Source organism: Gekko japonicus, unplaced genomic scaffold, assembly GCF_001447785.1.
Source record: "Gekko japonicus isolate JY-2015 unplaced genomic scaffold, Gekko_japonicus_V1.1 scaffold99, whole genome shotgun sequence".
Lineage (NCBI taxonomy): Eukaryota > Metazoa > Chordata > Lepidosauria > Squamata > Gekkonidae > Gekko > Gekko japonicus.
In genome coordinates this window covers 1,929,628-1,955,412 of record NW_015165833.1, presented here as the reverse complement: position 1 = coordinate 1,955,412, position 25,785 = coordinate 1,929,628, and the positions used below count along the sequence as shown (strand labels likewise).

Sequence of the window (25,785 nt, the reverse complement as noted above, 5' to 3'; positions counted from 1 at the left end):
AGGGAAAAAATGGAAAATCAAGTAAGAGATTATAGGGGTTTTTTCCATCCTTGCAATGCATGCTTATTGGCAAAGTGAGGAGTGTGTTACGTATACAGAATCAGGGTGTGGTGTTGGAGTTAACTGTCCATTGCTGGTATCTCTGAAGAGGCACATCTGTAAAGGGAATACAGAGATCTCATCTAGACTGAGGTAAAGTGTCAAGAAAAGGCAGACATGCTAAAAATGCCACATAGCCCACTGTTGGACCCTCCCCAACTGCAGGAGGAGCATAACCATTTTAGATGTAGACTGCAGGTTTTGATGGACAGCAGTACAATCAGTAAGGTTGTTTTTGGTCTTTATTACTGCAGCAGAAAGAGAATGTGGCTGTTACATCAGTCCAACCTCCTTGCCAGGTTTGGCCTCCACACTGAAAATGAAGGAATTGCTCTTTCTCCTCATGGTAGGAGGCACTCACAAGCTAATCAGCAACACTGCACAGTTGGCATTTCTAATTAGAAAGACACGGGGGGTGGGTGGAATCAGGGTCTCTGTCACGAACACACATGAGTTAAAGGCAGGATGAATGTCCACTTCCACTGCTCAAGCATCTAACCAACCCCATGGTACAAACTAGGCCATGACAACAGAGGAAGGAGGCTGCTAAGTGACTCTCCTCCATTTCCCCAGAGAGAAAGGATGGGTCAAATGTGCCTCAGAGCCATCCAGCTTGTGTAACCCAACACAAATGTACTGCCTTGGCGACCATTCTCTTCCACAGGAGGCTGATGGCTGAGCTCTGCGAGAAACTGGGGGTGCCATTCTGCCCAGACAGTGCCACTCCCCAGAGCCAGGGCTTACAGCTCGTCCATCATGGCTAGTAAGTCGGCTCCCTTGCTGGTGCTTTGCCTGGGCTGCTCTGCCACCTCAAACTCTTCCATGATGCGGCTCAGCTCCTCATTCCGCTCTTGGTCCTATTTAAAAAAGTCACATCATTACAAAGACCATCTTAAAAGAAAAAAAAACATTGAAAATGTAACAATCCGGTGCTATCCCAACCATGTAAGAAACAGATGCTTGGACTCTCTACATTAGTTTTTTGAAAACCATCATTTAAAAATTAATGTAACCTCAAATAACTTCAGAAACTGCACAATGTGGCTGAGGAGCTCCAGGTTTTGCAGACTTTTCCTCAAACAAAACTGTTGTATGGCCAGTTGCATTTACTGGGGGCATCCAAATAAGGTTTTAAAGACTGGCACCAAAACTCGAGTCACTGGGACTTTTACCTGTGGCAAGACAGCAAGAAGCTGTCCAAGTTCTTGACCACTAAATTCCAGGAACACAAAGCCATGGGAACTCCCTACCACAAGATGTAGCGATAGACACTGGCTAAAATTTCTGATAAAGCAAACCCAAGAAGTCCATGGAGAAATAAGTCGACCTATGGTTAATGACCATAGCAAAACAGACCTTCCACACACGGCTATCATAGGAGAAAACCACACGGAAGGGCAGTCTCTTGGATGCAGTGCTTCCTGGAAGCACCTGCCTGGTTACTATTGCAGACGGTGTGCTGGACTTTTATTCTGATTCAGCTAGCCTCTTCTGTTGCATTCACAGAATGCGGGGTCCCCCCTATATATACAAAGGGATTCAATCTGAGCCGCATCTTCATGTAATCATTTGTGCAGGCAGTTCACATTAAACACAGATTCACCTGCATGTTCTGTGAAACTGAAAAGCTTGCATAGCATTACCTACACCAAGTGTTGTTTTCTGGAATGCATGTGGTATTAAATGTCTATATCAGTGCAACCCACACAAACTTTATTCAGTTACTGAACTAAAGCCAGCCCCCCCCCCCCGAAATGAGATGCTAGAGAGCAATGATGGCATACCTGGTCTGCTTGTATGCTGACAACTTGATAAGAAAGCTCCTCTGGGCGTGTCAGTGCTGCGTATCTTGCAGGAAAGAATAAAGATACCTAGATGAATTTAATTTGCTGCCCAACAGGATGTTACAAAGATGATTTGTCTGAGAAGCTGCTCTTGGTAGCTTTTACCATACTTCTCTCCCTGCAATTTTACTATGCTTAGCGCATATTGCCATATCTGGTAAGAATCCTCTGCGACCCTGGTGCTAGTCAAAGAATGTGCTGGCGTCCTGACCTGGATAGCCCAGGCAAGCCTGCTTTTGTCAGATCTCGGAAGCCAAGCAGGGCCAACCCTGGCAAGTAACTGGGAGACTTCCAAGGAATACCAGGGCTTGGGGTGCAGAGGCAGGCAATAACAAGCCACCTCTCTGAAATGTCCAAACCCCACTAGTGGTCGCCAGAAGTCACCATGACTTCCAGGCACACAAGCATATACACACACACACAAACCCCACAAAAAAGAGAAGGTGGTGGCTTTTCCAGTAGAGGGGGCACACAAACACCACTCCCCACTTTTCTCCCCTAAAGCCACCCCTTGCCTGCACCTGCACCACACCAAAATTGAGACTGATCGTACTCTTCCTCTTCATCTGTGGTGAAGAGATTCAGCCGGAAGCCTGCCTCGGTGCCCAGGGGCTTCTTTATCTCCAGGCCGCCCATCAGCCTGGCCAAAAAATTCAGCTCTTCTTTAGCCAGAGGGTTGGGAGCGGCATTCTCCTGTGTGGAACAGCAATGGGATTATTACACAGAGGGCTGCGGCGCAGCTACATGGTTGGCACCGGGAACTGCTCCCGGCTACAGCCGCCTCTTCGTTCTTTTTAGGGGAGTTTTCAGGGGTGCAAGGGACTTGATTCGGGGGCCCCGCTCATGGCAGCAAGCAGGTGGAAGCCCTGGATAATCCCAGAAGCAAGGAACGAAGCAGAGCAGTTATGGCAGCCATAACTGCACCATCTGTGAACGCCCCAAATTAAGAGAGTTATTTTGAGCCTCATCCATAACACCAATGAAGATATGCACTGTCAGTACCTGTAAAAGCAACACTGAAGAAACCGACGATTCTTTGGTTAAGACCCTTTAAAGTGTTAAAAAGACAAGGAAAGAGGGGTGGATGTCCCCCCCTCCTTCCTCCGCAGAGCAGCTGGGACGATTACGAAAAGAAAGCTAAGCTAAATATATCCTGGGGTAAAGAGGGACTGTTGTTTGAGCTTCTACAAAAAAGATTACAAAATTTTCTTTGAAAAAAGAAAGAAACAAAGAGAGATATTTAGAGTTGAATTCCTTACTTTGTAGCAACTTTTTATGACTTTGTAGCAACTTTTTATGACGTCATGCTTCACTGCTGAGAACGGAGGAGCCTATTATGTCTAGAGTTTATTGATGAGCTGCAAAGCACTTGACTCGTGTTGAAGGATTCTTGGTTGCTAATATTTCCATGAGAACTACTATCTGGTAAATGTGGTCAGCTCTGAAGAGATTATTGACAAATAATCTGCAGAAATTTGGGGTTTTGCTGGGTTGAACTGAGTCTTCTGTTATCCCATTAAAAATGCCAGATGATGGATGTTTAGACAGCCTCGCAGAAACTAATCTGTTGCAGTTGTCTTGGGAGAAGCTTCAGTTTATAATTGTTGATACAGTTAATCTGGCAGTTAAAAAGGCGATCCGCGGTGCCCTGGGAGGACCAGCTACCCCATCCTGCACTTTCTGGGCCCGCGGCAATCCGCGGCACCCCGGGAGGACCAGCCACCCGGCCCAGCGCTTCCTGGGCCCGCGGCAATCCGTGGCGCCCCAGGAGGACCAGCCACCCTGTCCTGCGCTTTCCAGGCCCACAGTGATCCGCGGTGCCCCGGGAGGGCCAGCTACCCCGTCCTGCACTTTCTGGGCCCGCAGCGATCTGCGGCGCCCCGAGAGGCCAGGCACCCCGTCCTGCGCTTCCCGCGCCCGCGGTGATCCACAGTGCCCCGGGAGGCCCAGCCACCCGGCCCAACGCTTCCCGGGCCCGCGGCAATCTGTGGCGCCCCAGGAGGACCAGCCACCCTGTCCTGCGCGTCCCAGGGCACGCTGTGTGTGGGGTGGGGAGGCCATGCATGCATTCTTTCCCTCCTTGGCAACACTGCCCAGCAGCCCTTTTGGGTTTGCCGCGGCCAGCGCCATAGGGGAGAGGCAGAAGGCTGTGTGTGTTTGTGTGCGCGTGCGGGGTGGGGAGGCCATGCATGTCCTCCCATCCCCCCTTGGCGACACGGCCTGGTGTGTGTGTGTGTGTTGGCAGCGGCACGCGAGGGTTGTGGTGGAAAGGACGTGAGTGACCTCTGCCTCGCTTTCTCTTTTCCCCATCTTTCTCTCACTCACTCTCTTTCTTCCCTTCCTCTCTCTTTCTGTATTTATCTCTTTCCCCTCTGTCGGTCTGTCTCTCTTTCTCTCTCACTGTCTCTCTCTTCCCCAGCCTCTCTGCCCCCCCATCCTTCTCTGTCTGTCCCTTTTTCTCTGTGTCTCCCCACCCCATCTCTCTCTCTTTCTTTCTCCGTTCCTCTCTTAACTATTAAAAGGAGATGGCAAAGACCTCTGCCTGAGATCTGCTGCCAGTTTGAATGGAAAATAGTGAGTCTGATGGACTGAAAGGATGGTCAATGAGAGTCATATAGGAACACACTGTTCTTGTTTTAATGAGATTTGTACTAAGAACTAATAAGAGCTTTAAAAAAAGGTGATTGTTTATTTTATAAATTATTTTAACATCTCATGTATTGTGCAAACAACTCTGGAAGACAGGTTAAGCTGGTTTTGATTGTTTTCCTGATTTATTGCAGAAAAAGCAAAAGCATACTAACTTGATCTGTATTTTCATGCTTGTTGTAGGGTAGCTTCCCTACAAGAGCAAAGAAAACCTAATGTGTCTTTAGTCAAAGTGTAAAGCTGGCTTGCCAGCTCTGAGTTGGGAAATACCAGGAGATTTTTGGGGTGGAGCTTGAGTGGTGGATGTTGCCTTCTGACACACTTCCGGTGATGTCAGGGTGTGTGGCACAGGCTAATGTTATGCTAATGAGTTATGCTAATGAGCTCCTGCAGCTCTTTTTCTACGAAAAGACCCCTTTAAATAAGGCTGGTCTAGGGAACTTTTGTTTATGTGTAACTGACTAAAATGGACTGAGGAATATCTAATCCCTTTTTTATATATATATTCATAGAACTGTAAATTATAAAAGTGATTTAAGGAATTTTTATACATGTGTAATTGATTAACACTGGTTATAATTGGGTTTGTCTTTTTTTCCTATACATCTACAAAAATACAGCCCATATTAAAAATAATTAAGGAAAGATTAATTTTGAATCTCTTCGAAAGTCTTATAATAGATGATATGGTTTAGAGAATGCTTATGAATGTTTATTTGAATAAGATTGGTTAGAGAAGTATATTTAAAAATTGTAACTAATATTTAGGTAAGACCTAAAACAGAGGGTTGCATAAACTGTAAATTTATAAAGGTATTAAGGACTGGTTCAAGGATCTCATGAGCATATGTAATTGGGGAAGATTTAGGGATTATTGGTATATTTAATTTTTTTTTAATATAGATTATTTTAAAATGTATAAGCAAGGTTGATATTGAGAATTCAGATTGAAATATGAGGTAGGCTAGAGAATTTTTGGGGGGGACGTTAAAACAATTAGAATAAATAGAATGAGAAAAGAATTTGACTATGAATGGGGAATTGTATAAATTTAGTTAATACTTAAATGTATCTTATAGAAGATTATTGTAGAATGCTTAGACAATGTTTAAACAGAAGAAACATGGTATGTGAATCTATAGAGTTGCAAAAATTATAGTTCTATGTGCTTATGAAAATGTAAGATACATTTAAATTTAGATTTATAGAAAATGGTAATGAAATGTTTTGACAGCGCTTAAACATTAAAAATAGGTAGTGTTTAATAAAGGCTTGTAAAGGTATTAGTTTGCTATAAGGTTGAATTACTGGCAATTAGATATATATGTATGAGGTAGTTTAAGAGATATAATGTTGTTATTATTACTCTCATGTATGTTTTTTGTTTATCTATCAGTGTTGTTTAAAATGAAAAAAATTATTATGAAAAAGGGATTATTACACAGAGAAGCAGATAAATAAACAAAGTGGCCCTGGGAGGTCTCTGCCTGTCAGGGTTGCTGCCTCCTAGTTCAGCAAACCAGCAGCTCTAATAACCCAGATTAGCCCAATCTCATCAGACCTCAAAAGCTAAGCAAGGCTAGTACTTGGATGGGGAACCACCAAGGAAGACTGAGTCTGCTGTGCAGAAGAAAGCAACGGTAAGCCACCTCTACTTATCTCTTGCCCTGAAAACCCCATGAGGTGGAACTTCATAGGGTCACTATGAGTCAGTTGCGACTTGATGGCATACTTCACTTTGTCTGGCCTTCAGAGGGAAAGGAGTTTTACATGGGAAGAATATATACCTGCATCATGAAACCACTTCCAAAATAACTTGGGCAGCCAAAACTTCTATCAAGCTATCTGCTGCATCTCAGAGAGTGGGATGTAACACCATGGGATATGTCAGGGCTCAGTTGATGATTGTACAGAGTCAACAAGATAAACATCTTGTTCCTGAGACTCCTCCCATTCTCCTCTCTAGAGATCTCTTGGAAAAGGAGATGCTTCTCTCCTGCCCTAGGGGTAGGGTTACCAGGTCTCCCTGGCCACTGGCAGGGGATGGGAATTACGGTTGCCAGATCTAGGCTGGGAAACTCCTGGAGATTTGGGGATGGAGCCTGGGGAGGACAGGGACCTCAGTGGGGTACAATGCCATAGAGTCCACTCTTCAAAGCATCCGTTTTCTCCAGGGGAACTGATCTCTATTACCTGGGGATGAGCTTTAATTCTGGGGGGATCCCAGGTCCCACCTGGAGGCTGGCATCCCTACCGGGGGGGGGGGGGTTATCCCTGCCCTTCCTTCCTACTTCTTTCCTGCCTTGATTCTTTCCCAAGTCCTTCAGAGCTCTTAAGAAAACACCTATACCAGACTACAGAAGTTGCGTCTGGCAACTGAGACAACCAGATCACGAGGGAGGGCTTGGAAAATGAAATCAAACCGACCAAGTTGAGTAATGTTCTGATTAAAGTTGTTCCATCTTGAGACAAGGGAGCTGCTCTTATCACAAAGGGATTGCACAGTAGAAGTGTTTGTGTGTGAAGCAATACTCCAAGCAGGTTCTAAAGACAGCAGTGCTTGAGAAGGTAAAATACAAGAGACCTACCTTTATACGGGATGCCGTATTTTTGGCTGTTCCTGACATGTGTGTCTCTACAGGCCGGCTGATACTATACCTAGAGGCAAACAGAAGGAGCATTAGGCAGACAGGAGGAAAGGGGCCAAAAGCCAAGTACAGAGGTGTACCTTGCATTGCTTACATGTTTGTTCCTAGTTTAATGACTCTGTCTCCATAAAGATCGAATGAGCCTTCTCGGAGTGGAAGGAGATAATTCCCACCATGGACAAACTCAGTCCTTTTAATTTCATCTCCTTTACTGTTGAAAATCCTGCAAAAACACAAAAGCAAAATAGAATCACCAATTTTACAGCACAGGCTTCTGGAGCTCTCAAAAGTCTTTATCTTCAAAAGGATCTGCAAGGAGTGGCTCAACTGGAAGAGGAGGAGGAGGAGGAGGAGGAGGAGGAGGAGGAGGAGAGTTGGTTTTATACTCTGCCCTTCACTACCCAAGAAGTCTTGGAGCAGCTTACAATCACCTTCCCTTCCTCTCCCCACAACAGACACCTTGTGAGGCAGGTGGGACTGAGACAGCTCTGAGAGAACTGTGACTGACCCAAGGTCACCCAGCTGGCTGCATGTGGAGAAGTGCGGGATCAAACCCAATTCTCCAGATGAGAGCCCGCTGCTCTTAACCACTACACCACACTGGCTCTCACTGCTTAGTAATGTGTACTATTCAAGCAGCTGAGGATAATGAGTTTGCCAGTCTAGGGCATACCATGAAACTGTGCTCTACTGAAACAGACCATTGGTGCATCAATGTCAGTATCGTCTACTTAAGACTGGCAGTGGCTCTCCAGTGGAGGTCTTTCACAACACCTGCTTCCTGATCCTAAGGGGTTCCAATCTCCAGGTGGTGGCTCTGGGTAACAGAGATCAATTTATCTGGAGAAAATGGCTGCTTTGGAAGGTGGACTCTATAGCATTATACCCCATTGAGGTCCCTCCCCAGGCTCCACCCACCCAAATCTCCAGGTATTTTCCAGCCTGGAGCTGGCAACCCTACTGATTCTATGCTGGTCATTGTACCTGGGATCTTCTGCATGCCAAGCTGATGCTCTTCCACTGAGCCAAAGCTCCTTCAGGTACACTCTTGCTCCTATTTAGGATAGCAGCTTTTCTTAGACAGCCCATCTAACGTGACACTCAGGATGGGGTCTCCCTCCAGGATGGGAAAGGTTGCACCAGCCCTACCACCAGCGATGTACAGAAAACAGCTTGAAAGAGTCACCTGATAAGCCCTGGAACCTCTGTTCCCCAAGGAACTGGACCAGAGGTCGGGAGTACAAAGCGGCCATTGGAGTTCTGCACTTTATCTTTTAGGAAGATGGAGACCTGTGGTGGAAGACAATCCCCAAAGTTTTGTCAGGGAAACGGCTCCATTTACAAATTAACGTATGCTTCATTTCGGCATCTCATTATGCAATCCCCCTTCCCCAGTTTTACTGGAATGGCTTTTCAGAAATACCTACCCTGATGTGCATGTCCTGAAAGAATATGAGCAGTGTTTGCCGAATGAGCTGAAATTCGCCGTCAGAGAGTGAGCCGTACGTCTGGGAAAAAGATTGTGACATGAGCAACACACAAGGTCTCTGTTTTAGTATTATTCATATTTATAAAGGCCATTTTAAAGTGCTTCATGTATCCCTACATCTGCTGGTAAACATTTCACTCTTCTAATTTCAGTGACAGGCCACTTAAGTACAACTTCCCAAGACCACCCAGTGGATCTCTAGCTGCTTTTTGAATCTTAAACCAGGGTCTCCCAGGTTCAACCATCAAGAAATGAACATGGAAATCTGGATCCAAATAAAAAGTGCTTATTTCACAAAACGTGGGCTCTGTTTCAGAATGGCACTAAGTTCTGAATGGGTTACAACTTCTGTATTACAATAGTGACATTATATTTACAGTTGCTGATCTACTGCTGCCTGCTGCTTACATCCCCAAATGTTGCTTTCTTTCATCATTGGTCATTCCATCCCCATTTGATATTCTCCTCTCTGATCCTTTTATAATTCCATTTTGGAAATTTGTATCTACTTTGTTATTTGGGAAGCTGCCACCTTTTCTGTAATCTTGCACGACTGCAACTAGAGAAGGCCCAAAAGCCATAAAAAGAAGGTTTGCGCGAGCTGGCTTATAGTTCTTCTGTAATTATAACCAATGGTTGAACAAAACGCAGAAGGCATGCTGTACACTTACATCAATGAGCTGCCGAAAGGTTTCATCAACTTGATTCAGAATGCTGGGTGAATCGAGGATAAAATCCTTGATGGCATCCAGGTGATTGAAAGTGACGAGCAGAATGTCTTTAGGCCGGGGGCAGAGTAGAACCTGGTACTTGAAGGCCATGGTCATGAGATCATAGAGCTACAGGGGAAAAAATGCAAGTAGTATCTAGTTTGATCACAGAACCCAGGCCAGTTAGCTAAGCCGCCATATCTGCAGTGCAGTTCTGAGTAGAGTTACACTCTTCTGAACTTCAATGGACTTAGAAGGGGTAACTGATAACTGGTTTAGTGTGATTAGCAGAAATTCTATTTCCCCCCCCCCCCCCGACACAAATTCCTGGATGAAGATTTTTGCAGCCAGAAAATACTTTTATCAAACTTTTGATAAAATTCAGGCAATATATTCTGCAGTTCACATCCAGAGAATATCAGTGAGAAAATTAGACAAGCAAGGACATTAAAAAACAACAACCCCGAACACTCATGAAGCAATCCTGATGTGTGCCTGTGCTGATGCACATGTGTGCCTAGCCATCCTCAGAAACACTCCCATGCATGAAACCACTCTCCTGTTACCCTGTGGCTGCATGATTCATAAAACAGACCCACACCTGATTGTGGTCAGCCTGTTGCCCATTTGGATCCAATGGGTTTAGTCAGCCAGCAGGTTTCCCCCAATGAAAACTGATTTCTGAAATTGCTAGGTGATAGGAATTAAGTGGAACGAGGTCATCTGCAGGGATCCAACAAGCAATGAAAGTGCACCCAGCATGGTGCACCAAAGCCACTGTATGACTCCATCACACATGCAAGCCCCACTGTTTCATCCATTTTATCACATCTTTCTGAAGCTGCTGGACTGTGATGGTGCAGTAAATCCTCTGCAAGGAAGAGTCTGGGCTTTGATCATAGTCCCACTATGCTGCACATCCACACTCAGCCCACATGCAGGGTTGTGTGACTTGCCTCTAGTTCCACTCAGTGACAGTATTTTTTGGTAATGGAGTGGTCTGCATTCCCCTTGATGCCGAGGGAAATGGGAAGGTTCTGCCTTACCTTATCCATGCTGGCTTGGTTCAGCCTCATGATTGACGCATGTGCCAGCCGGTCATACACAGTTCTCAGGGCCTTCTTGGAATAGAGCTCCTGTGGCTTAAACAGCTCCTCCATAAACTTTTTATTGAACATGGTTGCAATGATGTCATTCATAACTGTAAAGACAAAAGAGCCCAAGCTGTCAGGGATGCCTTGGCTCCATTTTTAACTCCACAGGACAAAATGGACGTTTGTGGCTGAGGGAAGGAAGGACTACAGAGGCTGCTCCAAGTGCAACCCTGAGGCACCATCTCCAAGAAAGAAGGCCTGGCACATGGTTGTGCTTGTTTCCAAATGCCCTTCAGGAAGGCATCATCAACCCTTGCTGCCGAGGGTTTAATCAGCATAATTAGCAATGCAGGACTGGGAAACATGTCCTTCTCTGGAGAATGAAACATGGGAGGCTGCTCTCATTGTTATTCCTCCAACAGACCCACCCACAAATGGGGGGGGGGACATATATCAATCCAACAACTCTATAAGTGGAACGGCAGATGCCTCACACAGGCAACCTGCACCAACTCCATTTCTCATGGTCGGGACACAGAGCCTTCTGAATCCGCAGCACCTTGTTGGAATTATGAAGGAAATTATTGTGCCTGGTCCTCACTTGCCATTAGTTTGGGCTGAGATAACACAACAAAATGCCACTAGCAGTAGAAGATTAATACTGATGGCTTTTTATTAAGTATGGACACATTTCTAAAGGGGCTTCCAGATCAGCCCAGTACACGCTAACATCATTGCACCGGCAGTATTCAACATCTATGCTTCTACAACAGAGAGGTAGCACAAGACCAGCACTCTTTAATTACTAGTTTCCAGTGGGTATCCATTTTGGTCTGGAGTAGAAGAGCAAGATTCAAGTCCAGGAGCACCTTACCGACCGACAAGATTTCCAGGATATAAGCTTTTGAGAGCTGAAGCTCCCTTCATCTGACAAAGGGAGCTCTGACTCTCGAAAGCTTCTACCCTGGAAATCTTGTCGGTCTTTAAGGTGCTCCTGGACTTGAATCTTACTATTTAATTACTAGATGATATTCTCTTTGCCTCTGATGGTAGGTAAATGTAAAAACAAAAAGTATACCAGATGAATGCTTCAAATAAATGTTCCTCCACTCCCTTCAACAGTCCTCAGGTATGCACTTTCAAAACTGAATTATTTGGAACATTCATCTGGTGTATTTTGAAATTAACAAACCGGAAACGTTCATACGACACAGGCACTTTATTCCATTAAGAAATTTGGATGAGAATGGAAATGCTTATGGACTGAGCACATATGGATCATGGTCTGATTGATTGTTGCATGAATCACATTGTTATAATTACAGATTTTGTACAAGAGTATCCTTATGTATTGTAAAACACGAATCATATATTAGTTTCATAGCAATTTGTTCACGGTTTTGTTTTTGCATTAACCTCCTTTCTGTTAATCTCTTATTGGTTATTTGTCTAATGGTAGGTAAGCAGTGCTGGTCTTCAGAGGAAGTTCCCATTCATCACAACAGATATCCCTCCTGCTACTGTTGTTTGGACACATGTAGATAATCTTGAGAACTGGTGGGACACAGGACAAAAACTACTCTTAAAAATGACAGTGCACCTGAGGATTAAATACAGAGCAGGAAAAATATTTCACATTCTCAGTTACCAAAATCAAAACTCTCAAGAACCAAGCTGATAGGATATCCCTGTGTCTAGTTGGGAAAATGTCAAAGATTCTCCAGTCACCAGCATCATATTTTAAGTGCCTGGAATTTTGGTAGCCAAACTGAGATTATCTGCGACTTCCTGGGGCAGAGGGATGTAACACACTGTATGTGGGTTTGGTTTCCAATTAAACCAGGTTCATGAGGGCAGGTCTGATACTTAGGAGAGTATCAGCAACAGTCAATATGGCCTGTCTTAGCGAATACAGTCTAGTGAATTTTTTTCAGGTTCTTTACATAGTAGTGATCAAGTCTTTTATGGCTATTTTTTTCTGTTTTCCCTTACACGAACAGCAGACATTCTAGCTAGTATCCAACAGTGGTTGCTATGCGCAGGCCCTGGGGATGGATGAGTAGAACCTTTATTCTGCTATTCCTTCTTGATAATCTCTATACCAATCCTAGCAAAGCTGTAGTATAAAATCCTTCTCACTGTACACCTCTAACGAGAGTTTACAAGACACTAACCATTTGCTGCTCATGGAAAGAACCACCTATAGTAAAATTTGGTTCTTCCACATTCCCATTTAGGAATGTGCCGCCTCATGCCTGATTTGTTTCTCTGCTAGCCCCAACCAGAAAAGTTCCTCTTGTTAGTTAGGAAACACGGCCAAGAGGAAACAGTCACAAGAGTCACCTCTTGCATTGTTTTTTTCATGTTCACATGATGTGTTAAATAAATGTGCCACTCTGCCAAAATTTAAGCCACACGAAAAACCAAGTGGGCGAGGCAGCCTACCCAGCTGCTCTCACATCCCTCAGGATCTTTAGTACCTGTAAGTCATTAAACGTTGGGACTGTCAACATGAGATAGGAAATACTGAACTGTTCCACTGTTTATGGTGGATCCCTGTGTGGGTGGCATGTTTGATTCCCAAAATACTGAGGCTCCTTAAGCAGCCACCCATGAAAGCTAGATAGTGGTATCATTATATACTGTCTCACAAGTAGTCATGCCAAAGCCATCTTACCAACCTTACAGCTCATATCTCCCCATAGCACACAAGCAATGGAGGACCCCCACCCATTTACTTCCAAAACTGCAGTGCAACTTGAAGCAATAAAAACAGAGACATAGCAGCACTTGGAGCTGTATCTGTCCGAGGGAGTACTTGCTAAAACCTGATGGCTTCCTCTCCTTAACTCATTCCAAGCCTATAAAACGAGATGCAGCAACGGTTTAAGAATATCAACTCAGGATATCTGAAGATGCCAGAGGAGAACCGTGACACACTCTGGTCTTAGTCAGAAAACAGTAGACTGGAACTAGTACAAGGCAGCTTCCTACAAGAGCTGGGGGGGGGGGGCTGCAATTACACAGCAGGGAAGGAAAAGGGTGAGAGAGCTGGGAACAGCGTGACACAGAGACAGTATGCATGCTCTCTGCCTGCATTTCGCTCATGAACAATGCTCATGGTACTCATGCAGCTGCATGCTTGCGTTCGCATGGATTTGAAAAAGTTTGCCAATGGGAATGTTCAACAGTCGTAAAACCCACTCAGGTGAGTTCCCAAAGAAGCTTACTTGAGGAGCACTCATGAGGTCTCTTTGCTCTTCAGCTCACCATCAGGGTCATTTCATTTCTGCAAGTTTTTAAATGCAGAAAAGCCTCAGTCGAAGAACTGCTGGTCAGTCAATTGCTACCACTACAGCAGTGAAGCAGCAGGGGATGGAGTGTGTATGTGTGGGCACGTGGTACTACTGCATGCAGCTAAAAACATTACAGTACCTCTTCTCCTGTCCACATCAGTCCATTCATCTACACGAAGCATAAAACAGAAAAGAACGATGGGTCAAGTAATAAGAACAACACACTGGCAAGCAGGCTGAAAGGGGAAAAAATAAATAAAAAAGAACCCAAGGAAGGGATATCAGAATTTAGGTGCTGCTGTGTTGGAATTATATAACAGAGGAAAGTGAGTGTTAAAAGCTTTTATATAAAAGCTTTTACAACAAGTGCACAGTCCTGATGTGGACTGTGCTTAAGTCTCAGGACACAAAAATGCATTTATTGCGCAACAGTGACTGTTTCTTGAATCTTTACACCTGTGTTAATGAATTATTGTACTAGATGGATTACCTTATTCTGAGCAAATGAATCTCTTCCAGGCCACTATGTCTAAAGGTCTAGAAAAATCTGAGGTGCCTGCCTATTGGAGTACGTAGAACATTTATGAGATTCACTTCCCAGCCTACCTTCAAGAAGTCTGGGGAAGCCACTCACCTGGAGTTAGCCCATTTTATCCTTACAACACCCCTTTGAGATAGGTTAGGTTGACAGAAAGTAACTTGTCCAGTCACAATGTTCCCTCTAAGCTGTGGAGTCTTGTGAGCAAATATTGTACTTTGTGAGCTACTGGCATTAAAATCGCAAGCCAGCGATTTGGCTACTGCATAAATTAGTTTGCTCTGGAGCCATCCTTCCTGAGCTAAGACAAAAATGTGCGAGCCAGAGGCTAAAAAACTGTGAGCTAGCTCACACTAACTCAGCTTAGAGGGAACACTGCCAATAAATTCTATGGGGGGTGGAATTCAGGCCTTTTTCAAACCAAGATTTCATCAACTCCATCACAGTGGCATAGAATTTTAAACATTCCCCCACTAGAATCAGCACCTCAGTATCTGATGCTGATGCTTGGGGAGTGGAAATCTTTTTCGAGCCCTGTTCAAGTGCACCAAGTCAACTTGCACTCCTCCAAATGTCAACCCTTGCCCCCTTCTTTTTACATTTATATGCCAAATGCTTGTTTTGGGGAAATCAGGAACACTACCCCTCAAAGCTAACCCAGTATAATTTTGGGGCCAGAAGTAAAGGAATGTTTCTATACTAAAGGAATGTCTCTTCTATAGCATCTGGGATTGCAACCCTTTGTGTGACTCCTAACATGAGACCAGGACTTTTTTCCTCTGTAGTTTTATTTATTTTATTTATTTTGGATTTATATCCCGCCCTTCCAAATGGCTCAGGGCGGCTAACATACGTCTAGTGCCAGGTTAAATAGATAAAATACAATAAAACAGCGTGAAACATCCATGATAAAATCCCATAGACAATATTTAAGGTGCCCTGATGTTATCCTATATATAGATCTCTAAAATGGGCAGTAATCCCAATTCGACGGTCAGCTTTATTAAGTAGCGAGGACTCCAGCGATTATGTTCTACCAGCTTCCGCCAGACGACGCATACCCCCCATAGTAGGGGTAAATGGTGGAACAGTACCACGGTGGTGGAATAGTGGCAGCGGCAGCGCCTACTCAAAAGCCTGGCAGAAGAGCTCTGTCTTGCAGGCCCTGCGGAACTGCACAAGGTCCCGCAGGGCCCAGATCTCCCCCGGGAGCTCGTTCCACCAGGTAGGAGCCACCACCGAAAAGGCTCTGGCCCTAGTAGGGGCGAACTTAACGTCTCGGGGGCCTGGAACTTCCAGGATGTGGAGACTCCCCGATCGCTTCCTCATCTCTTAGGATGAAATGTTTCCAGTATTAAAATCTCCACTACTGACATAGAAATGCTTTCAGACATGCTGGCCCACAAACTATTGCCAGATACGAAACTCAAGACTGGACAAACTAGCATAGCTCATCAATAAAAAATGGAGCAGAACTTTATGAACTCAATAAACAACCGGGATTTAAATTTCCCATACAATAGCATCTCTTCATTCTTGAATAAAGTTTCCTGTTCAAAATGTATGTAATAATAGGCACCCAAGAATTCAGGATCTTTATGATGATTGGCAGAAGGAAGACCCATTGAAAAAAATATTAGAACTGTTCCTAGTAAAATAGCTTGGCTCCGTGTGCTTGAGAAATCATATTATTTATTTACTTAATTTATACCTTGCCTGTCTCTCCACTGGGGACCCAATGCAGCTTAAATCATTCTCCTCTCCTCCATGTTATCCTCATAAAACACCTGTGAGGTAGGTTCAGCTGAGAGTATGTGACTGGCCCAAGGTCATCCAGCAAGCTTCTGGGATTTGAACCTGGGTCTCTCAGATCCTAGTCCAACATTCTAGCTGCTACACAACACTTTTAGTAAGATTAGTAAAAGCTGCTTTTGGAGTGGTCTGAAATGGCTCCAAATCAGAGCCAGCAACTAAAGAATGAGAGGGTCTTAGTAATACAGCGACAAACTGGAACTACTGGCATAGAATGCTACATCTGTGTATTGTTTTTGGGAATGGAGACATTTCAAACCTTTGTGTGAAGCGTGATTCTCTAAGTGGTGAAAATAATTGTTGGTCTGAGAGTCCCAATCCCTGTGAGGCTTCTGCCAATTAAGGATGACATTCTTACTGCGTTGGCCTTACAACCATAGTAAACAGAGGAGAGCCTCCTCTCCTTTGGGTAGGTGGATGATATTTTCACACCCCTTTCCCACAATCTCCAACTGCACATGTCAACGTGCTTAATCGGCAGTTAAGTGTTCTACCCACATCAACAAACACAGGGAAAAGCTTACAAACTCCACATGGAAAGCACATCAAGCCACAATTAGTGTACCTTGTAGAATATTTGTGTCCGTGCACACACAGAAAGCCAGGAATGGGGAATCTGTATCCCAGTACAACAGTGTCACTCCCATTTAGGTGACCTGAATACCCATGGGGGAAAAAATTATTGACAAATGCTGGTGACCTGTCTAGGGGTTAGGGGGTTGGCAGCAATTCCTTGCTCCACAGTTGAATGGACTCTGATGATGGACACAATTTGTGGATGTTGTGAGGCAGTTGTCTGTTGAAAGGGCTGCAGCTGGACTGCTGTCTTATGTAGTAACTCTAGTCTAAAACAATGGATTTCAACAGGCTTAGACTGTAGTAATTCTGTGTGGAATTGCACCAGTAGTCAAGGACTGTGCCTTGACTGTGCCATCCCCCTCCTCCCCAAAAACAGGAGTTATATCGTTGACGACCCACACCACCCCATAATCCGAGGTGCTGCATACCCTGGTCCATAAACCACTTTCTCTTATGCCAGTACTCTCAGGCATCGCCTGATCTGCATCACACCTGCCTCACTCCAGCCTTCCTTTCTCAAATCTTTCAAGGAGATCACAGCTATGGCTCCTCTGTCTCTCATGTTGGGGCTGCAGCGTATTTTCAAGGTACCCAGTGTGGTTGGTGCAGGATGTGTATATGGGGCACAGACTCTATCATTTAATGCTGTTCAGTGGAATATACAGACATACAGCATTGGTTAAGGAGTGGAGTGCCTCTTGGGAGGATGGGTGTATCACAAATGAAGCCAGGATTCTAGTTTGTGTTACTAACGCTGAGTTTGGAAACAGAGGGTGGAAACAATTTCAAATTTATTTAGAATCCTAAGTCCCATGCAAGGAGATTTAGATGTTATTTTGATGGCAAAGGTCCACTCTGGCTAGAATTGTTCTTTTGTGCTACTCCAGTCCAAAATGTCTGTACATCAACCATAGGTTCACCTCCTTTGGCTGGTTCAAAAATGAAAACTTCTAGCAAGCAAGTTTTAAATGACATGCTGGACCTCAAAAAGCAATGGACCAAAGGGAAATCCAGGCCTTTGGAGTGACTACCAGAAGCTCAGTTCTTCCCTCCCCCTTTAGCTAGCTTGGAAATAAAATCAAAAGGGAACCTTTGTAGCATCTGGATGTCTGATTTGTTAGAGCCACTCTGCCCAGATGCATGAAGTGGAATCAGTCAGCTGTCCACATAAATGCACAAAAAACCTCTGCCACAATTAAAAAGCACGTGTCATGAACGTTGCTTCCCCCATTCCTAGACATGCAGCAATATATTCAGAGGCAGACTGATGAGAGGGAAGAATGGCCTGTGTCACTGCAGAGGAGGGATTTGAACTTTCGAAGTGGTTCTAGATTGCTGTTTTACTAAATGAAGGGAAGATCTCTTACACTTCCCTCTAAGCAGAAAGCTAGAACATCATTTATGAAAAGTACGCAGACGGAGAGTGATTTCAGCAAAGCGTACTTTATTCGAACAGGAACAAGACGACTTTGGCCGGCTTGCAAGCCGGCTTATATCCCCCGAGAAACCGCCACCCAAAACACACCCCTACTTCCCAATAGGTTATTTACTGTGGCTGAGAGTCCCATAGGCTCTCGGCTGGGAACCTAGCCCCCTGATTGGAGTGGGCTAGGATCCGCATAGTCCATTGTCTCTTGGAGCGAAGAGGTTTGTCTCTGACCGCGTGGAGCCTGAGCCGGCCACGCAGTCTGGACTGGATACTTTACAATTTATAACACCTTTCTATAAGATGCCTTTTCAAATTTCGGCAGACTTCTTACATGGGAGAGCATGAAGAACTGAGGGGTACTAAAACTAAGGACATCGATTGCCCATAGACAATACAAGATTGCCACCACTTCAGGATGCGACCACTTCACTTCATGAGAGACGACTGTGGTTTCAGAATTAAGCAGCTTCCCACGGGGTTCGGAGCAATGCTCCCTCTAAGCTGTGGGGTCTTGTGAGCAAAAATTGCACTTTGTGAGCTACTGGCATTAAAGCTGTGAGCGAGCGATTTGGCTGCTGCATAAATTAGTTTGCTCTGGAGCCATCCTTCCTGAGTTAAGACAAAAATGTGTGAGCCCGAGGCTAAAAAACTATGAGCTAGCTCACACTAACTCATCTTAGAAGGAACACTGGTTTGGAGTGCGAGTTTGGCCCCTAGCCCACACATGCCACAAAAAGAGGAGACAGCAAGGCATCGGAGCGGGTCAACGAACTACGCCACTGCAGACCCCAGTTCTGAATGTTCCTCTGCACACAACACCCCCCTCAGTAGAAAATTAGCCCAGCAGAGGGTCTTTACTCTGTTGGTTTTCTGCTTGCCAAGAGTTTCTACCACTGAGAGCCCGTTCCGTTAAGCAGGCCTCGTCCACTCTTGCAATCTATCCCACCACCCTGCTCTCCGCGACACGTGTCAGCCTGACCGGCGGCGATCCTCTTTTTCCGCTCCCCATTCCAGCCGCTCCCCAAGGGGGCGGGGCCTTGCCGACTAACCTTTGCGCGCCTTTTCTCCCGGGATGCTCTGTGCGCGCAGTCGCTGGTCCAGAATATAGAGCATCTCCCCGCCGAGGTTAAGGAAGAGCAGCGGCAGCGTCCGCGTCGACATGACGGCCGACTTCGTCCCAGGCCGCGGCCCGGCTGGAAAAAACACCCTGCCAAGATTGCTCCGCAAGAGGCTCTGGCGACGCCAGCTCCGTTGCTAGGAGACCAGAGACGGGGAACGAGCCAATCGCAGGGCGTCTTGGTGACAGAGCGGGGCGGGATTTGGTACCCTCTGCGGCTGCGCCCGCTCCACCCTCTCCGGGTAAAGAGCAGCAGCGCCAAGGTGGTGATGGGGGTGTATTCGGTGCGCAGGCGTGTTGCGGGCATTTCACGGGCCGACCGTTTTCCTGTCTCCTCAGGCGCCTCTTTAGGTTGCCAACCTCCAGGTCGGGCCAGGAGTTCTCATTGTGTTACAACTGATCTCCAGCCTACCAAAATTAGTTCCCATGGAGAAAAGAGCAGCTCTTCTACAAATTGCCACACCAGAAGCCTTACATCCAGGAATTTCCCAGGTCGGAGTTGGCAACCCTCCTGAAGTGAAAGGGAGTGGGAACTGATCGTCAAGGCTGGCCATTGCAAAACGCAAAATCATGGTTGAACCTCAGGAAAGGCTCCCAGCTGCCTGCTAAAAACTTCCTTTCAAATTCGCCCCCCCCACAATGGTGCCATTTCCTCCAGAGTGCCCAGGTTAGAAGGAAGAAGGCTGCCTCAGGGCCTGGCCCTCCCTGCTTGTTTGCTTGCTTGTCTGGCTGGAATGGGATTTATTGGAAACCAGAACACTGTCCATGTTATTGGACCCAACCAAATGCCTTGTGAAGGATGGATGTTATAACAAAATGTATTAACAGTGAGACTGAGAGAGGAAAAATGCCACTGGAGGTAGTGTTGTTCCCCTTCAATCCTGTGTTGTATACTAGGTGCAGAACAGAATCCAACATTTCAAAGTGTACCTAGATTTTCTCCAGGCATGAGCCAATAAAATGATTAAACTCCATAAGAAAATGCAAGTTTAACAATCTCTCTCACACAATGCATTTAATTTTATCTGTTAAAGTTTGTATGTCCCATCTTTTTGGTCACTATTGCTCTGTCAAAGTGGTTTACAAAGGAGAAAGACAAAATGGAAGCCAAATTTCAGAGGGATTGGTAGCATGCTTAGCCTGCTGAAGCCACAGTGTCTTGGGGTGCTTCAAAGACCTTACCATTTCTTGTGACAGAAGCTTCTGAGGTGAGGCCTGGAGATCTCCTGGAATTACAACTGATCTCCCAATGACAGATCAGTTACCCCGAAGAAAATGGCTGCTTTGGAGGGAGGTATTATGCCTCACTTAGCTCCCTCCCCAAACCCCTACCTCCTAGGCTCCACCTTCCAAATCTCCAGAAATTTCTCAACCCAGAGTTGGCAATCTTTGTACTCACTTAAAACTATTATTTATTATTATTTATTTAATTATATTTATACCCCGCCCTCCCCGCGAACGGGCGACTGTGTGTGCACAGTGAACCAACTGTGAAGATGGTTACTTCCTCATGTCCCTGAGCAACACCTGCCTCACCTCCGAGAAGGCAAAGAGAATGGTTTGAAGTAGTCCCAGGGTTTCCTTTTCAGACCAAAATGTTGTTTTTGTAACTTGCAGAGGAATGTGAGATTTGGATGTGGTAATACTAAAGTGCAAGGACATATGCCAAATGTTTTCTTACCAGTCAATGGTCAATTTCTCAAAAGAGTTATATACTGTACATGTTCACAACTGAAACAACTTTAAGAGTACTAAAATGGTGTCCTCTCCCTTTGCAAGGGTAGACATGGTAGTGTCCTTCAACAGTAAAGTGCGGCCAAAGATCTGCCTAGCTGTGGTGTCTAAAGGGCCTGAGAAACCCACTGGCAATTTATGTCCTTGAGAATGAAATGCTATGGCTGCTGTACCTTTGGTTTATTTATTTAGAGCATTTATACCTCACCTTTCTTCCAGTATTGGTACCCAAGCTATTAACACAGTTTAAAACAAAAATATTACTTTTTTTAAGAGAGAAAAAACCAGTCCAAGCTGCTCTTCTTGATGTTTGCGGCAGTGCAGTGCAGTTTCCAGCTAGTCTCCTTTCAGGAATTCTTGGAGCGGGTATGGACTTCACGAGCCATGCGGCATAGTTCACACCAGCCACAACAGAACATGGACAGTGCATCCTGACAAACGGTACCCTGTTTTGTTCAGATCAAGAAGAGAGATTGTGAGCCTCTATTCAGGCTTCCATTCCTTTATTTTTTTAAAAATATGTCACTGGTACAATTAAATCATTTTAGATTCTGGACCTAGGTACTTGTGGGGCTCCCCTTGTATGTTTCCAGTGCAAAGCTACAGCCTTCTTTGAGGCCCCCTACTTCTGAAACCATGAGCCAGAGCCTCTCTGGACTACTGGTTTATATTCTTCTCTTCCACTGCCCAGAGTAGCTCACAGAGCCATATGTAGTATGCCCATACATTCATGCCTCAATCAGGAATTGGTGCTCTTTAATTTGTTCATAAATGATTTGGAATACAGGGGTGAGCACTGTAGTGATGACATTTGTGGATGGCACCAATTATTCAGGATGGTGAAAATCAAGGTGGGTCACAAAGAGCTCCAGGGAGATCGACTTTATTCACATGGTTGTTAACCTCCTCAAAGAACTCCAAAAGGCTGTTGAGGCAGGATTTCACTTTGCAGAAGCTTTGCTGATTTCCCCTCAGCAGGTTTTTTCCCTTGATGTGCTTAATACTTCTTTGTTTAATAACAGTTTCTACACATATGAGCCTTGTCTAAATTAATGTTAGGGGAATGGTAAGCCAACCTTTCCACACTAATAGTGGAAGCTGGCACCATAATACAAAAAAAAAATCAGAAAGCAACAGACAATAATACTTGCTAGGTTGTGTGGAAACCTCCATCCTAGAGGGTGGTGTGTGTGTGTGTGTGTGTGTGTGTGTGTAATCTAGATAGCATTCTATGCCTGTTTTCCACCACTCAGAAGCATGGCTGCAATTGGGGAGCTGCTCTGTTTCACCTATAGTATATCTTCCAACTTCTCTGCAACATGGGAAAAGAAATGTCACACAATTTTCCCCCCCTGAAAAGGACAACCTATTCAGAGAGAGAGAGAGAGTCTGTAACTCACAGGAAATTTAGTTATCTGTGATATTGCAAAACCAGCGGAAATGGTTCTAATTTGCAAGAGGGGCAAGGCAATTTTAGCATGGTCTTGAGCAAATTTGTCCATATTAGAAATTACTTTGAATGCTTAACGATTAAGCAGCGATTTCTCAAAGAACTCCATGAGTTTGATCCAACCAAGTTTTTCCACAGCTGAACAAGGGAGAAGAGCATCCCCTGACCACCAAAAAGGTTATGGTGGGGATCCAAAGACCTCTATGGACAAAAGCCATGTGGGATGTGGGAACGGAATAAGGTACTGAGCAGAAAACCTAGCTGGATCCAACCTCCTGTTTCTTTCATTGTGTGTAACTCTGCCACTTAGACAGTAAAGATCACATAGTAGATCAAACTTTGCCCCCCCAAAGATTTCCCTATATGATTTTCCCTTATGTATCTGAAGAAGTGAGTTGCGACTTACAAAGCTCTTATTAAAATAAATGTTGTTAGTATTTAAGGAGCCATTGAACTTTTTATTTTGCTATGACTACCCCTTTGCAATCACAGTGCAGACCACAATTCTGCAGAATCCCAAAAACATTGAAAACATATTACCGGGATGCCATAAGAGAGCCGCATGTGAGTCCGTAATGCTGTCGGTCCACCAGGCACCATCCCGAGGCAACAGTTCTCTCCATATTTGTGCGACACATAACAGGATAGGATTTGTGGGCACAAAAACCCCAGACAACCTGCAAAAGGAAGCACACTCATCCCTGCATGGAGTAATCATAGATAAACCTTCCAAAACCAGAAGGAACTTACACTGTGGTTGAAATATCATCTCTTTGACAGCTCTTCTCTTGGTCAAGGCAGCAAGATGGAAGTTATGTGCAGGCATTCATGTCCACATATCCACAGTGCATTTAATTTTTTATAGGAAGTACATGTGGAATTTCTGCTGTTTTACAAATAATGTTCTTTGAAGGCACACGAGAAAGAGGAAAACATCAAGCTGAGAACCAGTAGGGTGTAGAAGAAGAAGATAAGAGATTGGATTTATATCCTGCCCTTCACTATCCGAAGGAGTCTCAGAGCGGCTTACAATCCCTTCCCCTCCCCACAACACACACCCTGTGAGCAATGCTCCCTCTAAGCTGTGGAGTATTGTGAGCAAAAATTCTACTTTGTGAGCTACTGGCAGTAAAACTGTGGGCAAGCGATTTGGCTACTGCATAAATTAGTTTGCTCCGGAGCCATCCTCCCTGAGCTAAAACAAAAATGTGTGAGCTGGAGGCTAAAAAACTGTGAGTTAGCTCACACTAATTCAGCCTAGTGGGAACACTGCTTGTGAGGTAAGGTGGGGCTGAGAGAGCTCTTTCAAGAACTGCTCTTCAGCCTTGGGAGAGGCACCTCTCGCGTCCAGGCTGCAATCCTCCTACAAAGGGTTGCGGGAGTCCAAGATCAACTCGGACCCCTCCCCCATTGGCACGTTTGCGGGCCGCTCACATCAGAGCAATGATGGAGTGCACCCACTTGCGAGTGTTTGTGAACACTCGCTCAATCTTCTATATAACAATTGTATTAACTCTCATGCATTACTACTTTGACAATAAGGAATTATTCTCACTTTAAACAATTGTATTAATGATCTCTTGCTACTCGTAGTTTTAGTTTGTTCCCATCCACAAACCCTATAGGTGTGTAGTTTAGAAAAGCAATAAAAATGTTTAAAAAGAAAAAAGGAGAGAGCCATGACTGACCCAAGGTCACACCAGCAGTTGCATGTGGAGGAGTGGGGAATTAAACCCGGTTCTCCAAGATTAGAGTCTGCGCTCCTAACCATAGACCCTAATCTGGAGAACTGGGTTTGATTACCCATTACATATGCAGCCAGCTGGGTGACCGTGCATCAGTCAGCTCTCTCAGAGCTCTCTCAACCCCACGTACCTCACAAGATGCCTGTTGTGAGGGGAGGAAGGGAAGTAGATTGTAAGCTGCTTTGAGATTCCGTAGGGTAGAGGAAAGCAGGATATAAACGCCAGCTCTTCTTGAATCTGCATAGATTTTAAATATATCTTGATCTAATGCCAGATCTAGGTCTTGGAAGAGAACCCCTCTGAAGGAAGCTAGAAAAGTCACCCCCAAACCAAAGAATCAGGCAACTAATTCTGTGTACCCCGGGGCATTGGGCTTACATTTCTCAAGAAGCTACTCCCTTCTAATTGCTGCATGCCAGGCCCTGCTTGAAACCTAGATGTCATTTGTAAGCTGCAGGTACAGGCTGAGGACTCTACTGTTTAAAGAAAATATGGAAAAAGTATCCAGTGTCAACACCCAAGCCATGGGGCTGCCTAAGTAGGTCTCTGGATCCCAGCTTCTGTAAACAATTTCCCTCACCCCAAGGGTTTGCAGTTGTTTAAAAGATTAACCTTAAATCTGACAGCATTCTGACCCCAAACATGAACTCTCTCTTTTTCCCTTCCCAAATATTCCTACAGCTGCAGTCCCTTGCAAAAGTCCCACTGAATGCAAATCAGGTTTGAAGAAGCCCAGATGTGAGCAGCACAGATGCTTCAGCTTTGTTGATGCAAGTGCATTAACCTGAAATGAGGCAACATGGAAGAAAATGTGCTTAGGAGCCTCCCTCCTCCTCTCCCACATGAAGTTGTCTACAGCAGCGCTAATGCACAAAATAGATACCGCAAATGCACACTTACACATGGGGCAGTCTGCACAGCAGTCGTATCTGCCTGTGCTCCAGCTACCTTCAGAAGACATGGTCACAGGGGAGATGGCAGCCGGTTGGCTAGTCACTGGCTCAGTCATGGTTTGAGCCAAGGTCACTGGAGCTTCTCAACTGTCCGTTCCAAAGAAACTGAACTGCAGTTACAAATGCCTTGCAAACTGTGTGTGAAACACTCTTTACTGAGACTAAGCCTGCTGTCAGTTCCTGGGCTACATGTGGAAACTGGGGAAGGGGCGGGGGAAGAAAAATTATATGCGCAAGACATGGTTAAAATTACACAAGGACGAGTGAAGTGAAACTGCCCATGGGAGCTCTTTTATGGCATATTGAATTTAAGCAATACAAAAATCTCACCTTTATCTGTTTGCAACAAGTGATGGTAGATGAGGAGGATGCCAAGTAGATAGTTAATGGAATAGCACTGGTGCTTAAGATCTGAAGTAGGAGATGCTGGGAGTCAAGACTTCAGGCACCTTTTTCAGTTAACTACATAGTTTATTTAACATCTGTATGTGCCCACTTGCCCAGATTATTCAGAGGTATGGGATGGGTTGTCACCAATATGTGGATGACACCCAGACTCTGCCCCTGAACATCTGGACAGGGCATTACAGGCTATGGCT

General features: G+C 45.0%; 1 protein-coding gene and 1 long non-coding RNA gene across 2 annotated transcripts; both read right to left on the bottom strand.

Moving 5' to 3' along the window:
- Positions 1-342: 342 nt before the first annotated feature.
- Positions 343-19,435, bottom strand: OSCP1 (organic solute carrier partner 1). Its single transcript, XM_015410890.1, has 10 exons — positions 19,237-19,435; positions 10,486-10,640; positions 9,401-9,568; positions 8,668-8,748; positions 8,427-8,530; positions 7,335-7,463; positions 7,181-7,250; positions 2,497-2,636; positions 1,884-1,947; positions 343-956 (listed from the first exon to the last, which is right to left on the bottom strand). Exons 1-10 carry the CDS (start codon positions 19,346-19,348, stop codon positions 840-842), a joined length of 1,140 nt encoding a protein of 379 aa, XP_015266376.1. The 5' UTR covers positions 19,349-19,435; the 3' UTR covers positions 343-839.
- A 1,776-nt stretch (positions 19,436-21,211) lies between these two features.
- Positions 21,212-25,327, bottom strand: LOC107110166. The gene is made up of 3 exons (XR_001482502.1): positions 25,134-25,327; positions 23,029-23,165; positions 21,212-21,484 (listed from the first exon to the last, which is right to left on the bottom strand). It is a non-coding gene; the product is annotated as an uncharacterized LOC107110166 (long non-coding RNA).
- Between the last annotated feature and the right edge of the window lie 458 nt (positions 25,328-25,785).

Bases quoted from the DNA above. Each gene is read 5' to 3' on its own strand.
- OSCP1 (XM_015410890.1), bottom strand. From the start codon at position 19,348: ATGTCGACGCGGACGCTGCCGCTGCTCTTCCTTAACCTCGGCGGGGAG. The intron at 7,464-8,426 runs GTGACTCTTTCA...GTGTTTTTGCAG, and splicing joins GAGGTTCCAGGGCTTATCAG to GATTTTCAACAGTAAAGGAG. The intron at 7,251-7,334 runs GTAAGCAATGCA...GTTTGCCTCTAG, and splicing joins ATTAAACTAGGAACAAACAT to GTATAGTATCAGCCGGCCTG.